We start from the raw sequence: 16,314 nt of genomic DNA, 5'->3' as shown, positions 1-16,314 counted from the left end.
GAGTATGTTTCAAGAAAAGAAAGGAATAAACCAAAAAGAGGATATGAAATCAAGGAACCAAAGAATCTTATTTATTAATAGATTAAGGAGTCCCAGAACAAAAGATGTGCAACACTCTTAGAGAGTATTCAATTCAGAGTAGAGGAAAAGTGAGAGCTTCCAGAAGTGTATCTCCAAGAAAAGTTGAAACTGAGAAGATTAAATGCGGTTTTGAAAATATTGAGATTTTGGGAGGATCGCTTGAAACTGGGGGTCAGGGGTGGGAGGTTGGGGGTGGGGGGTCAAGGCTGTAGTGAGCTGCGATTGTGCTACAGCACTCCAGCCTGAGTGACAGAGCAAGACCCTGTCTAAAAATATATATATATAAATAAGGCCGGGCATGGTGGCTCACGCCTGTAATCCCACCACTTTGGGAGGCCAATGCAGGCAGATCACCTGAGGTCAGGAGTTTGAGACCAGCATGGCCAACATGGTGAAACCTTGTCTGCACTAAAAATGCAAAATTTAATGGGTATGGTGGTGTGCACCTGTAATCCCAGCTACTCGGGAGGCTGAGGCAGAAGAATAGCTTGAATCCAGGAGGTGGAGGTTGCAATGAGCCATCCAGCCTGTGCAACAGTGCGAGACTCCATCTCAAAAAATAATAATGATAACAATAAAATTTTAAAAAAAGAAAGAAAATAATGAAAGATTTACAGTTCTTTCAGAATTTGGAGAGAACCCAATGACAGTTATAAACAACAAAAATTAAAGCAATTAACTCCAGAGACAGCAAAAAAGTGTATGAAAAGGGAAGTGTAATCATATTATACTACAAAGCTCAAGTTGTAAATATATTTACATTGGCATAATATAAACAGCAAATTGAAATATAACTAAAATTTTAGTAAGATATGGATAGGAACAAGATAATAAGAAAGCTAAATGATCATTTTCACTAAAGGAAGTCGAGATATCCAAAACAGAAAAAAAATTAGCGGCATAAGCATGTTATTTAGAAAATATTTAGATAAATTCCAGAATAAAAAATTAAAAGATCAAAAAGTTAAAATAAATTTTACTTGGGTTAGATATGCTGGAAACAAAACAAAACAAAACAAAAAAAAAAAAACTTGTTCCTGAGAGCTTAAAAAACCTGGAAGATTAGGCCAGGCACGGTAGCTCACACCTGTAATCCCAGCACTTTGGGAGGCCGAGTCGGGGGGATCACGAGGTCAGGAGATCCTGACCTGGCTAACCATCCTGGCTAACACAGTGAAACCCTGTCTCTACTAAAAATACAAAAAATTAGCTGGGCATGGTGGCGGGCGCCTGTAGTCCCAGCTACTCGGGAGTCTGAGGGAGGAGAATGGCGTGAACCCAGGAGGCGGAGTTTGCAGTAAACTTGAGATTGCGCCACTGCTCTCCAGCCTGGGCGACAGAGCGAGACTCCATCTCAAAAAACAAACAAACAAACAAACAAACAAACAAAAAACAACTGGAAGATTATATTAAATAAATCTACAGAAAGTTGTTCACAAAAAATAAAATTTAAAATAGCAGATTCACAAGCAAGTAAAATGCTTCATACTCCTAAGTGTTGGAAAGCAGATGTGACTTTTAAATTCCTGGTTTTAATAATTCTCTGTTAAGACTAAGGACATAAACACATATCTGAAATAATATTAACTTCTTAATTTCATTTGCTCCTGTAGCTTACTATTGGCCTAAAGCCACACAATTCAGCCTTCCTTTGTCAGGATGCATTTCAGAGCTTCCACCTGTAATTTTTAAAATGGTACTGTAACAATACAATATTGTGAAGCCACAGACAGTAAATGATAAGAGATACCGACTGACAGGAAGAAAAAAAAAATCTCCAGGGTGCAAAAGAAGAGAGAGAGGTAAAGACAGTATTTATAGAAAAACATTTACTTAAAGTACTGAAATCCTAGAAAAAAGAATGGCTTTTGATATTTTCCACACTGAACGTTAATGCATTTTGCAAACATTTTTTTCCCAGTTTCAGTGGTAGTCAATTCTTTTTTTTACCTCTTTTTAGGTAAATCCCACTAAAACAGTAGATTTAGTCTTGATGTGACAAAGCAAGTTACTCATCTAAATAAGGACTCTTATTTTATTTAGTTTTACTGACTTTATTTAGAAAAACATTAGAGCTACAAATCCTCATAATGATGAAAACAACATGTGAAAGTCAAACTTGTCTTGAATTCTGTACTAATCCACACATCTCCACACCCTAATGCAACAAAAGATACTGATACAGAACTGATACAGAACCAGCAAAAATCAGGCTGGATGCGGTGGCTTACACTTGTAATCCCAGCACTTTGGGAGGTCAAGGCGGGAAGATGGTTTGAGCTCATAAGTTCAAGACCAGCCTGGGCAACATGGGGAAACCCCATTTCTACAAAAACATACAAAAATTAGCTGGGCGTGGTGGCGGGCGCATGTAGTCCCAGCTACTAGGGAGGCTGACGTGGAAGAATCACTTAAACCCGGGAGGCAGGGGTTACGCGTGAGCCAAGATAGAACCACTGGGCGACAGAGTGAGACACTGTCTCCCCCCAAAAAAACAAAACAAAACTAAGCAAACATCAAGAGACACATATCACATACTAGTACGTAGAACCAAAACAGGTAATTTATACTGTGGCCTAAATCCTTCTGAACTATAATCGGATCACAAAACCTTTATACCCATTCTCATAAAGCTAAACTTCTGACAACAGAAAACAGCTTGCATTTTATATTTGTGCACAGAAACTGAAGCAAGTTCACCCTGTATCTTAAGGCTCAATGGGCAAACATTCCTAAGAAGAATATGTTTATCTCAAAAGTATTTATCTGCTTAAACTGAATTTGATTCTACGGTATAACTCATCACAAATTATATAATATAAAGACAATGTATGACACGCAAGGAATATGGAAGGAAGCTTATCAAAGCAATGTTTCAACTCATAAGCAATCACATTTACAACAACAAAATTAGGTAACTTGTTTCCTTCAGGTTTTTTGCATTTTTATAAAAAACGATTCTATGGAGCAGAAAACCTGGACACTGTTCTTTCACCTAGAAGAATGTATAGCTGTGTCTTGAACATCTACAATTGTTGAAAACAAGTTTAATGTTATTGGAAAGCCTGTGGTGAGCTTAAGGCAGAAAACAATGTTTAAGGCATTCTAGTCCTATCCTATGGTAAAATGGTTATTTAAATGTGCATTTGCACAGCTGCTTAACATATGAGTTTTTTAAATTAATAAACCAAGAGTATGCTCCCTAAGACTGTGGATATTCTTCTAATAAGCTTCTATATCACTAAAATTCTAAAACGTATTCCTCAGAGCATCCACATGGGGAAGGTCATACTGATCAGTTACTCTGATGCCCTATTCCACTGTTAAGCTTATAAAGAAATGTTCAGAAACAAATAGATCAGAATTAGGATGCTCACTTTCAAGGCCATTTATTTTATATATTTTTTATTTACTTTTAACTTTTTAGAGATAGGATATCACTCTGTTGCCCAGACTGGACTGTAGTGGCACAGTCAATAGCTCCCTGTAACCTCAACTCTTGGCCTCAAGTGATCCTCCTGCCTCAGTCTCCCAAGTAGCTTGTATTACACTTGCGTGCCACCACACCTGGCTATTTTTTTTTTTCCTTGTAGAGACAGGGGTCTCACTATGTTGCCCAGGATGGTCTTGAACTCCTGGCTCAAGTGATCCTCCCACACCAGCCTCCCAAAGTGCTGGGATTAGGGTCCAACCATTTGAGAAAAGTGATCCTGAGATGGGAATTTTCTCAGCAAATCTTCAATAAATGCAAGACTATGCATTTTTTAAAAAAGAAATCAAGTTCTGGGCCAGGCACAGTGGTCATGCCTGTAATCCCAGCACTTTGGGAGGCTGAGGTGGGCAGATCACCTGAGGTCAGGGGTTCGAGCCCAGCCTGGCCAACATGGCGAAACCCTGTCTCTACTAAAAATACAAATATTAGCTGGGTGTGGTGGCATGCGCCTGTAATCCCAGCTACTCGGGAGGCTCAGGAAGGAGAATCACTTGAACCCCGTAGGCAGAGGTTGCAGTGAGCCCAGGTTGTGCCACTGCACTCCAGCCTGGCTGACAGAGCAAGACTCTGCCTCAAAAAAAAAAAGAAAAAGAAAAAAAAAAAAAAAGAACTCAAGTTTTGGTGATTCTTACTATTCGATACTCTTAGATTCATTAGTACAGAAGGGTTTTTACCTTTGTGTTAACAATGAGAAAAGGCCAGGCGCAGTGGCTCACTCCTGTAATCCCAGCACTTTGGGAAGCCGAGGTGGGCAGATCACCTGAGATGAGGAGATCAAGATCAGCCTGGCCAACACAGTGAAACTTCATCTCTACTAAATATACAAAAATTAGCTAGATGTGGTGGCACGCACCTGTAATCCCAGCTTCTCGGGAGGCTGAGGCAGGAGAATCACTTGAACTTGGGAGGTGGAGGTTGCAGTGAGATCGTGTCACTGCACTCCAGCCTAGGCAACAGAGCAAGACTGTCTCAAAAAAAAAAAAAAGCCAATGAGAAAAAAAGGCATTATGTAAAAGAGGAAAGAAAAACACCACGACTATAACAAAGAAACTTAAGCTAGTACTCTGTAGGACTACAATCACACCCACAACACACAAATCAAATCTCTCGTACTGAGATTTCACTTTTAATACCCCTGGTTCAAGATATTTTATTGAAGAAGCTATAAATTTATTGCTGGTTTATCTTCACTTGCTGGACTTCACAAAACAAATATCCCACCTCCCCCTAAAAAAGAAAAGGTAGAGACACTAAGGTTATTGTTTTTAAGTTGAGATAATTTTAAGCTTAAAAAGATGAGGCATATTTAAGACTTAAATCTAAAATGAAAAACTATAAAAACCTTTGAAGATAACCTAGGAAATACCATCTGGACACAGGACCTGGCAAAGACTTCATAACAAAGATGCTAAAAGTGATTGCAACAAAACCAAAAATTAACAAATTGGAACCAGTGAAACTAAAGAGCTTCTGCACAGCAGAAGAAACTATCAAAGAGTAAACAGCCCAGGGAAGGAGAGAAAATACTTGTAAATACTTGCAAACTACACATCCGATAAAGGTCTAATATTCAGATCTATAAGGAACTTAAATCAGACAACCCTCACTAAAAAGTGGGCAAAGGACATGAACAGACACTTTTCAAAAGATAACATTCATGCAGCAAGACTTATGAAAAAACACTCAACATCACTAATCATTAGAGAAATGTAGATCTAAACCACAATAAGATACCATCTCACACCAGTCAGAATGTCTATTATTAAAAAGTCAAAAAATAACAGATGCTGATGAGGTTGTGGAGAAAAGAGAACACTTACATACTGCTGGTGGGAATGTAAATTAGTTCAGCCATTGTGGAAAGCAGTCTGACGATTTCTCAAAGAACTTAAAACAGAATTACCATTTAACCCAGCAATCCTATTATGTATATTCCCAAAGGAATATAAATAATTATTCCATAAAGACACATGCACATGTATGTTCACTGCAGCACTATTCACAATAGCAAAGACATGGAATCACCCTAAATGCCCATCAATGGTAGACTGGATAAAGAAAATGTGGTACATATACACCACAGAATACTATGCAGCAATAAAAAATAATGAGATCATGTCCGTATGGAGCTGGAGGCCATTATCCTATGCAAACTAACACAGGAACAGAAAACTATATACCTCATGTTCTCACCTTTAAGAGGGAGTTAAACATTTAGTAAGGACACAAAGAAGGGAACAACAGATACCAGGGCCTACTTGAGGGTGGAGAGTGGAAGGAGGGTGAGGATCGAAAACCTACCTATTGGGTACTATGCTTACTACCCAGGTAATGAAATAATTTGTAAAACAAACCCCTGCAACATGCAGTTTACCTATTTAGCAAACCTGCCCATGTACTCCTGAACCTAAAATAAAAGTTAAAAAAAAGAAAGATTGAGCTATTCCATTTCTACTGAAGAAGAGACTATTCTTAATGAAATAGTACTTATAGGTGTTAGAGGAAATTTAACAATTTGAAAATATATTTACTAAGTCATCTGTGATAATAAACACTTTAATTGTTCATCCATTCTAAACTTGTCCTTAAGTTCTTTTTCCTTATTTCTTTTCTTTTTTGTATAATAAAGCAGTGTAAGTGATAAAAGTCCATTGTTGGAATAACTATTTATATATTTATTCTCCCAAAGAGTTGAGTTACAGGCTTGCATTTCCTATGTGGAAATGGCTTGACAATCAGAAACCATCAAATTTCTAAAGACAGTAGGAGAAGACCTGAGCATAACGTTTAGATAAGATGCCAAACAATTTCCCAGTGTACTCCTGAACCAGATCTTCACTCACAGGCTGATTTTCCTGCAGTGTTTTAATTTTGAGTATTCATCCTGTGAATTCCTATTTAAAGTGACAGAATCTTTGTTTCTAATCTTTGTGATATAACATAAGTTGTCATCTCTTTAAAATAACTTGTTATGTTTGTTGTAAGCCTCACGGTAACCAAAATGCAAAAACCTATAACAGATTCACTAAAAATAAAAAGCAATGAATTAAAACATACTACCAGAGAAAATCACTTAACCACAAAGATAATAGTAAATAAGGGATGAAAAGAGGAGTTACAAAACAACCAGAATATGCAATAAAATGGCAGTATTAAGCCCTTACTTATCAAAAGTAACACTGAATGTAAATGGACTCAATTCTCCAATTAAAAGGCATAAAGTGGCTGAATAGACAAAGAAATAAGACCCACCTATATGCTGCCTACAAGAAATCCACTTCTCCTATGAAGATACACATACACTGAAAGTGAAGGGGTGGGGAAAATATAGTCTATGCCACTGGATTACAAAAAAGAGCAGGAGTAGCTATACTTATATCAGATAAACTAGATTACGAATCAAAGACTATTGGAAGAGACAAAGTAGGTCACTATATAAAGATAAATTGGTCAATTCATGAAGCCGATGTAACAATTGTAAGTATCTATGTACCCAAAATTAGAGCTCCCAAGTACATGAAGCAAACATTAGTAGATCTAAAGGGAGAGATAGACTGATAAGACTGTAATACAATACTAGTAGGGAAAGTCAGCACCTCATTCTCAGTAATGGACAGATCATCCAGACAGAAAATCAACGAAGAGAGACTAAAGTTAGACACTATACTTAATAGACCTAACTGACATTTAAAGAACATTTCACCCAACTGCTGCAGAATACACATTCGTTTCATCACCACAAGGGAACATTCTCCAGAAGAGACCATATCTTAAACAAATCTCAACAATTAAAAAAAAAAAAAAAAGAAATCATATTAACTTTTCTGACCACAATGGAATAAAGCTAGAAATAAGTAACATTCACAGCAACAGAAAAAAACTCTTAAATTTATATGGAACCACAGAAGACACTGAATAGCCAAAGCAATTCTGAGCAAAAAGAGCAAAATGGGAGGCATCACACTACCTGACTTCAAAACATACTATAAAGCAATAGTAAACATACTAGCACGGTACCGGCATAAAAACACACAGACCAGTGGAACAGAATGGAAAACCCAGATATAAATCAACACATTTATAGCCAACCCAAGAACATACAATGGGGTAAGAATAGTCTCTTTAATAAATAGTGCTGGGGAAAACGGACAACTACCTGCAGAAGAATGGAACTACACCCCTATCTCTGAACATATACAAAAATCAAATCAAAATGGATTAAAGACTTAAATCTCAGACTGGAAACTATGAAACTACTAGAAGAAATCATTGGGGAAATGCTACAGGACATTGGTCTGGACAAGGATTTTCAGTGTAAGACCTCAAAAGCACAGGTAACCAAAGCAAAAACAGACAAATGGGATTACATCATGCTAAAAAGTTTCTGCACAGCAAAGGAAACAACAAAGTGAAAAGACAACCCACAGAATGGGAGAAAATATTTACAAACTATCCATCTGACAAGGGATTAACAACCAGAATACATAAGGAACTCAAACAACTCAATAGCAAAACAAATCCAATTTTATAATGGGCAAAAGATCTGAATAGTCATTTCTCAAAAGATGGCACACAAATGGCCAACAGGTATATGAAAAAATGCTCAATATCACTAATCATTAGAGAAATGCAAATCAAAACCACAATGAGGCATCACATCACCCCAGTTAGAATGGCTTTTATCAAAAAGACAGGGAATAACATGCTGGGGAGGATGTGGAGAAAGGGGATGTATACTGTTGGTAGAAATGTAACTTAGAACAGCCACTATGGAAACCTTCAGGGAGGTTCCTTTAAAAATTAAAAATAGAACTACCATATAACCCAGGAATTCTACTACTGGGTATATAGCCAAAAGAAAAGAAATCAAGGTATCAGACAGACATCTGCATTGCCATGTTTATTTGCAAATGCTATTCACAATAGCCAAAACATGGAATCAATGTAACTGCTCACCAGTGGACAAATGAATAAAGAAAATGTGGTACACAAACACAATGAAATATTATAAAGCCATAAAGAAGAATGAAATCCTTTCATTTGCAGCAACATGGATGGAAATGGAGCTCATTTTGTAAGTGAAATAACCCAAGCAAGATAAATATCACATGTTATCATTCATACGTGGGAGCTAAAAAATAGTGGATCTCATGAAAATAAAGAGTAGCCTGGTGGTTACCAGAGGCTGGGAAAGGTAAAGGAGAGGGAGAAGGAGAGAGGTTGATTAATGGGTACAAATAAACGGGGTCTGATAGAAAAAATAAGACCTAATGTTTGATAGATCAGTAGGGTGATTATAGAAGATAACAATTCAAATGTTTATAGCATAAAGACAAGGCCAGGCATAATGGCTCATGCTTGTAATCCCAACACTTTAGGAGGCTGAGATGGGAGGATTGCTTGAGCCCAGGAGTTTGAGATCAGCCTGGTCAACATACCAAGACCCCATTTCTACAAAAAATAAAAATAAAAATAAGCCAGGTGTGATGGTGCACACCTGTAGTCCCAGCTACAAGGGAGGGTGAGGCACGAGGCCAGGAATTTGAGGCGGTAGTGAGCTACGACTGCACCACTTCACTCCAACCTGGGCGACAGAGCGAGAGCCTGTCTAAAAAGAAAAAAGAAAAAGACAAGACAAATATTTAAGGTGACAGATATCCCAATTACATTGATTTGATCTTTATAAGTTACATAAATGTATTAAATGATCACATGTACCCCCCAAAATATGTAAATTATATATCAATTTTAAAGATAAAATTTAAATTTAAAAAAAGGCAAGCACATTTAAATCACATTTCCGGGGCACAGTGTCAACTGTCATTTAAAACTAAAACAACGTCATTGACCAAAGTAAAAATCTTTGTTTTTCACCCGTAAGAGTCGGCCGGGTGTGGTGGCCCACGTCTCTAATTCTAGCATTTTGTGAGGCTGAGGTGGGAGGATTGCTTTAGCCCAGGAGGTCAAGGCTGCAGTGAGCTGTGATCACACTACTGCACTCCACCCTGGGCCACAAAGAAAGACCCTGTCTCAATCAATTAATAAAATCTGTGAACTTTAAGATCATGAAATTACCAAATCAAAAAATCTGACAGAAAAGAATATTTACTATCTTATTATCCAAAAGGAAATAAATTGCTAACAAGAATTTCTTCCTCCTAGGACCTTAGAGACTATCCCACATCTTCATATTTTGATTTTCAGAGTGGCTGAAGTTTCTATTAAGCTGTGAATTTTTTTTTTTTTTTTTTTAGATGGAGTCTCACTCTGTCACCCAGATTGGAGTGTAGTGGTGAGATCTCTGCTCACTGCAACCTCCACCTCCTGGGTTCAAGTGATTCTCATGCCTCATCCTCCCAAGGAGCTGGAATTACAGACATGCACCACCACGCCCAGCTATTTTTTGTTTTTGGAGATGGAGTCTTGCTCTGTCACCCAGGTTGGAGTGCAGTGGCGCAATCTTGGCTCACTGCAACCTCTGCCTCCCAAGTTCAAGCAATTCTCCTGCTTTAGCCTCTGGAGTAGCAGGGACCACAGGCATGTGCCACGCCCGATTAATTTTTGTATTTTTAGTAGAGACGGGGTTTCGCCATGTTGGCCAGGCTGGTCTCGAACTCCTGACCTCAGGTGATCCACCCACCTCGGCCTCCCAAATTGCTGGGATTACAGGCGTGAGCCACCGTGCCCGGCCTTTTTTATATTGCTAGTGGAGATAGGGTTTCACCATGTTGGCAAGCTGGTCTCGAACTCCCAACATCAAGTGATCCGCCCACCTCAGCATCCCAAAGTGCTGGGATCACAGGTGTGAGCCCCAGCACCTGGCTGGGAATTATTTTTTAAGAAGGAAAAAAAAAAAAAATACAAAACTTCTTTAAATTTCTGTGATCAGCAGACATCAGTTGTAAAGAAACTTTTAAAGAAAAGTTTTAAAGACAACTTTTTGCAAAACAAACAGCACTGATTTAAAAAATAAAGATATCTGAAGGGCTAATAAATGACTGAACTCTTCAATATGCCACAACTCTTAATTATTCTGAAGAATATGGCTATACATTAAATAAATAATACTACAAATACAAAGTGAGAAAAATTAGGTGCTGAAGCACATGGTATCAGGGTTGGGAAATGATGTAGGTGACATTTGGTTCATCTCTAACACCAATTTAAAAGAAGGCAGAAGTTGAGGCTGGTCCAAGTGCAGTAGTGCTGACAACTAATTGATCACAACCAGTTACAGATTTCTTTGTTCCTTCTCCAGGCCAAACAGTTCACTTGACTAGCCTAAGATGAAATGAAATAAAATGTAGAATGTGAAAGGTTCTCATTCGTTTTCTTTCTTTTTTCTTTTTGTCACCCAGGCTAGAGTGCAATGGCCCGATCTCGGCTCACTGCAACCTCCACCTCCTGGGTTCAAGTGATTCTCCTGCCTCAGCCTCCCGAGTAGCTGGGATTACAGGTGCGCACCACCACGCCAGGCTCATTTTTTTATTTTTAGTAGAGACAGGGTTTCACTATGTTGGCCAGACTGGTCTCGAACTCCTGACCTCAGGTGATCCGCCCGCCTCGGCCTCCCAAAGTGCTGGGATTACAGGTGTGAAGGGTTCTCCTTCTTGTAAGTAAATATATTAGAAATTAGAGGTTAAGTTCTCTAGAAAAAGTCTTTTTTCTAACAGTCTCAAAATGATTAAGTATCTGTATTATTTTACTGCCTGTAAAAATTTCAATTACTCTGAATTAAACTCTACAACTTTCGCCAAATAAAAATTAAAGATGAAAGGTAAGTCAGATCACAAAAAGGAAAAACAATTTCAAACTGGAGTTGTGTTGAACATAAGCATATAATACTTCAGAATTAGGAAAGGTCCATTCACTACTGTAATCAGATCTGGGCATTGTGTTCTGTTCTGGAGACTAGAATTTAAGGGGAATACTGAAGAATGGGAACAGTTAGAGTTGATGGACCAGTATGACTAAGTACTCAAAATTATGATGTGAATGAATAACTTGGGGCTTGCTTCAGCAGCCCATATACTAAAATTGGAATACAAAGAAGATTATAACAGCTTCTGAAGAGGATGACACAAAAACTTGTGAAGCACTCCATATTTTTGAAGGACATTGGGGTCCTTAGTGAATTGTTGAAACCACAAATTTAATGGCGTGTGCCACCAAACCCAGCTAAGAATCTGCTTGATGTCGTTTCCCAGTGGAACCCAGGGATTCATTTAATACCCCAAGGAACCTCAGAATCTCTTACCTAGAAGGTGTTTATGCCATTCCTTAGATGAGCCTTCTCCTTACCTATCTACTTTAGGCCTTGAAAACGGCTACTAGATTATTCTTGGCAAGACCTACAGTAGCAGAGAGCAGTGGTCAAAAGCATGACCTCTAGAGCTAGAAAGACTTGGTTCTGACATCCATTACAAACTTCTTCCCAATTGTGTGAACATGGTAAGTCATTCCAACTTCATCTTGTTTCTTCACTTACAAAAATAGAGACAGTAATACTTCACAGTACAGTTGTTTGTAGTGAGGATTCACTACTGCATCCCAAACACTTAAAATGCCTGGATCAAAAAATATTAAATTAAAAAAAAAAAAAGAATATCCCAAGGACTAGGGATTATCAGTCTGGAGAAGGGATTATTCAGGAAGAGACACAATGTGAAGGCAATTCGTGCCTGCAGAGGCATTACATACTCTGATTGGCCCTAACTGGAGAAATATAGGGTACCAGATTCAGCTTAATATATTAGATTTGTCTAACAGAGGCACAGGTAGAATAGGCTGCTTCAGGAGATTCTGAGAGGTCAGACAACCATTTAGGGAGAATGTTAGAGAGCTATACATGAAATGACTGTAGAAATCTCTCCCAATCTGAGATTTGTGTTAAAGAAGGCTCAAAAGGAAAAGTGGAACTTTCTTAGGACAATGCTCCAGCACTCTTATCTTACCCTTCCCAGATGGTTATAGCAACTTGGCAGGAAAAAAACAAACAACAGAATTTAAAACAATCAATGCTATTAACCACCAGATTACAGGCCAGTAAGACTGCATGGAAGCAAAGATAAACCAGCCAATTACCTCTCACTTCCTACTTTTAAGCACTGTTTGGAGCTTAGTAAGACGTGGTAACTTCCAGCAATTTCATTATGGCCTTTTGATAGTACATAAGGAAAGCAGTGGGAAACACTTTTTTCTTTCATCTAAGTTTCTACTTTAAGAGTTAATTATGAAGCCTTAAATCTTGCTTCAATTTCAACTGAGACCAACTGTTCAAATTTTTTTCTTATGCGTTTTAGGAAAATTACTTGGCAGATTACCAACTTTTTGACAGCCTGTAACATTCTAAGATCTATATTCTCTGCCTTTATATTACACTCCCCACACTAAGTACATGATAAAAGCTATCAATATTGAGGCATCTGTGCTGTAGATGTGTAGATGTAGATGTAGATATGTAGATGTGCAAAGAGCTTAGACTCAGCCATGTACTAGCTCTCTGGTGTTAGGCAGGTTTTAAATTTTTCCCTAAGCACTAATTACTTCACTTTTTTTTTTTTTTTTTAAGATATCGACCTGCCCCAAAACACTCACATGCAAATTAAACTGCAAAGTATACATGGAAAGAGTCTTACATACATTAGACACTTAAATATTTGTTAAGAATGATCTGATATAATGGTATCAAAACAAATTCACTTCAACAAAATTCTTGCAAAGAATACTATCAACTACATGGAAAAGATTTCCAATTAAAGTTCATTTTATGAGTTTATTAAAATTCAGCATTTCCAGGGCAGGTTTCTTGGTGTCTTAAGGCAGTAAGATAACAGACGGCTGGCTCTCATCATCATCACTCTTTCTTACTACAACTCTGCAACATTTTATGTCATTAATAAGAAACTTTAATGGGCCCTATTTTCCACCCCACCCTCAACCTCACAATACAGAAATAACTCCATGAAGACTATTTAACCAGCCATCTCACTAAATATAAGAGTCCTTGGCCAAATGCAGTGGCTCACACCTGTAATCCCAGCACTTTGGGAGGCTGAGGCGGGTGGATGACTTGAGCCCAGGAGTTCAAGACCAGCCTGGGCAACACCGCAAAACTCCTCTACAAAAAAATACAAAAATTAGCTGGGTGCAGTGGCACCCACCTGTGGTCCCAGTTACTTGAAGAGGCTGAGGTGGGTGGTCACTTGTGCCTGGGAGGTCGAGGCTGCAGTTAGCTGTGATCACACCACTACACTCCAGCCTGGGTGACAGAGTGAGACTCTGTCTCAAATATAAATACATATATTTATATATATTTATGAGGCCTTATTTTTTAGGCACTGTAAATAACTATTTTGTTATTATTTTGTTTAGACATCTTAGAATCCAGGATGTCACTGCTCATATTTTAATGATGAATAGGATTAAAATAACTGCAGGGAATCGTTTCAGTATTTGATATCCATTGTTACCCATCTGGAAATGATGGCAAAAGTTGTTTAAAAGTAGTAACATAAGAGGCAGGCATGGTGGCGCGTGCCTATAGTCCTAGCTACTCAAGAGGCTGAGGTGGGAAAATCCCTTGAGCCCGTAAGTTTGAGAATGCAACAAGCCATGATTGCACCACTGCACTCTAGCCTGGGCATTAGAGCGAGACTCCAACCCCAACTCAAAAAAATACATAATAACATAAGAAAACAAACAGAGGTAGTGATGAAATCAGTCTTTGTCACTGCTCTTAGATTTCTGCCTTCATTCAAACAAGCTGATCTAGCAACCAATCTTTGAAAAAAGGAAAAACTTTCCTTTCCCCTTTTCTTATTTCCTGCTTAAAAGAACTGGTGTTCTGGCCGGGCGCGGTGGCTCAAACCTGTAATCCCAGCACTTTGGGAGGCCGAGACGGGCGGATCCCGAGGTCAGGAGATCGAGACCATCCTGGCTAACACGGTGAAACCCCGTCTCTACTAAAAAAATACAAAAAAACTAGCCGGGCGAGGTGGCGGGTGCCTGTAGTCCCAGCTACTCCGGAGGCTGAGGCAGGAGAATGGCGTGAACCCGGGAGGCGGAGCTTGCAGTGAGCTGAGATCATCCGGCCACTGCACTCCAGCCTGGGCGACAGAGCGAGACTCCGTCTCAAAAAAAAAAAAAAAAAAAAAAAGAACTGGTGTTCTTCAACTCTCTGGCATTCTTTAATTCTCTGGCCTGCTCAACCAGGTAAAGAGGCAAGAATGCTGAACACAGAACAACAGGGAACCCAGGGATCTGGTCCTGGCATCACTCATAATTAACTGTATAACTTCAGGCAGGTTTTTAATATCTCTGGACCTGTAAAATCAGGAGTTTGATTAGAATTAATCAAAGTAGCTTAATAGGCCTAACAATCTATGAGTCTGGTAGTCACTTGGCAGCAGCCAGTGATCTACTGACTAGAAATCATTTGTGGTGCAAGGGACTCATTTTGCAACTCAAGATTTCTGAATTCTTAGCTTCCTCATTATTACAATTTTGAAATCTGAGTCAGGGTTTCTTATCCCAATAAGATGTTACTATGACAAAATAAAAAGATTTGCCATACTTTTATTTTTAAAATAAAACATTTTAGGCCAGTGCAGTGGCTCATGCCTGTAATCCCAGCACTTTGAGAGGCTGAGGCAGGTGGATCATTTGAGGTCAGGAGTTCAAGACCAGCCTGACAAACATGGTGAAATCCCATCTCTACTAAAAATACAAAAATTAGCCAGGCATGGTGATGTGTGCCTGTAATCTCAGCTACTCAGGAAGCTGAGGCAGGAGAATTGCTTGAACCCGGGAGGTGGAAGTGGAAGTGAGCAGAGATCATACCACTGCACTCCAGCCTGGGCAACAAGAGTGAAACTCCATCTCAAACAAAACAAAACAAAAATAACATTTTATATATTTAAAATTTTGTTTAGGAACATATTCTCAAAGTCGATGTATATACGAAGTGAGAGACACATATTAACGCATAACGTATATTAATTGTGACCCTGAAGTACAAAAGTTCAAAAATAAAATCTAGCCTGCTCACATTGACCAACAGGATCATAGGCTATGATAATATAACATCAAAATAGGTCGATTTTTTAACAAACACCTACTTAGCTCAACATTGTGCTAACTTGCCAAAGTTGCCTTTCTTGAGAAAAAATGCTGTACCGAGATCCCTGGGAAAAAAAACAAAAACAAAAACAGTCTGCTCTAGCAACTACCTTACACAAAACACAATCTTGGCCTATCCCTCTATCTATCTATCTATGACTCTTTGGAAGCAAGACCTTATATCAGTGTTCTGGATAAACCAAAGAGTAGTGGACTTTGGATACTAAAAATCTCCTCCTCTACTCCTAAGATTCAAAGTTATTGATAAAGTACCCAAATCTCTGATGAACAAAAGGGGAAAGCAGAAATTAGGTCACACACTATATGCCTTTAGGAGTCTGATTACCCTAAAGCTTGTGACCATCTTGTTGTATAAAGGAAAAAGAGGTTAAAGAGCGAACTCTGCTCTCCATTACATGGAGCCTTCATCATAAAGGGCTCTGAACAGAAAGAAAGTAACTCAGACTTAAAAAAACAAACAAACAATTTGGCTGGGCGCGGTGGCTCATGCCTGTAATCCCAGCACTTTGGGAGGCTGAGGAAGGTGGATCACTTGATCCTGGGAGGTGGAGGTTGCAGTGAGCAGAGATCATGCCACTGCCCTCCAGCCTGGGTGACAG

At 38.7% G+C, this 16,314-nt stretch overlaps 1 protein-coding gene and 1 non-coding gene across 13 annotated transcripts in view; one reads left to right on the top strand and one right to left on the bottom strand.

Moving 5' to 3' along the window:
* Window positions 1-16,314, bottom strand: part of LOC105477766 (transmembrane and coiled-coil domain family 1) — a 256,327-nt gene that overhangs the window by 164,711 nt on the left and 75,302 nt on the right. The window contains exons 2-3 of one of the 12 annotated variants that reach the window (XM_071092265.1): window positions 4,428-4,538; window positions 4,249-4,334 (exon numbers count right to left, since the gene is read on the bottom strand). The exons of 9 other annotated variants lie outside the window; for them this stretch is intronic. In XM_071092265.1, the coding sequence (XP_070948366.1) occupies window positions 4,249-4,334; window positions 4,428-4,538 (197 nt within the window). Of the gene's footprint in view, window positions 1-4,248; window positions 4,539-10,785; window positions 14,532-16,314 lie in introns of those variants that run through there. 2 more of the 12 variants (XM_071092272.1, XM_071092269.1) reach the window with 2 other exon arrangements.
* On the top strand, window positions 11,582-11,684 carry LOC112425928 (U6 spliceosomal RNA). The gene has a single exon (XR_003017138.1). It is a non-coding gene; the product is annotated as a U6 spliceosomal RNA (small nuclear RNA).

The sequence above is a fragment of the Macaca nemestrina genome, chromosome 2, assembly GCF_043159975.1.
Source record: "Macaca nemestrina isolate mMacNem1 chromosome 2, mMacNem.hap1, whole genome shotgun sequence".
NCBI lineage: Eukaryota > Metazoa > Chordata > Mammalia > Primates > Cercopithecidae > Macaca > Macaca nemestrina.
The sequence above is the reverse complement of the archived record's forward strand: the minus strand, read 5'-3'. Positions and strand labels throughout refer to the sequence as shown.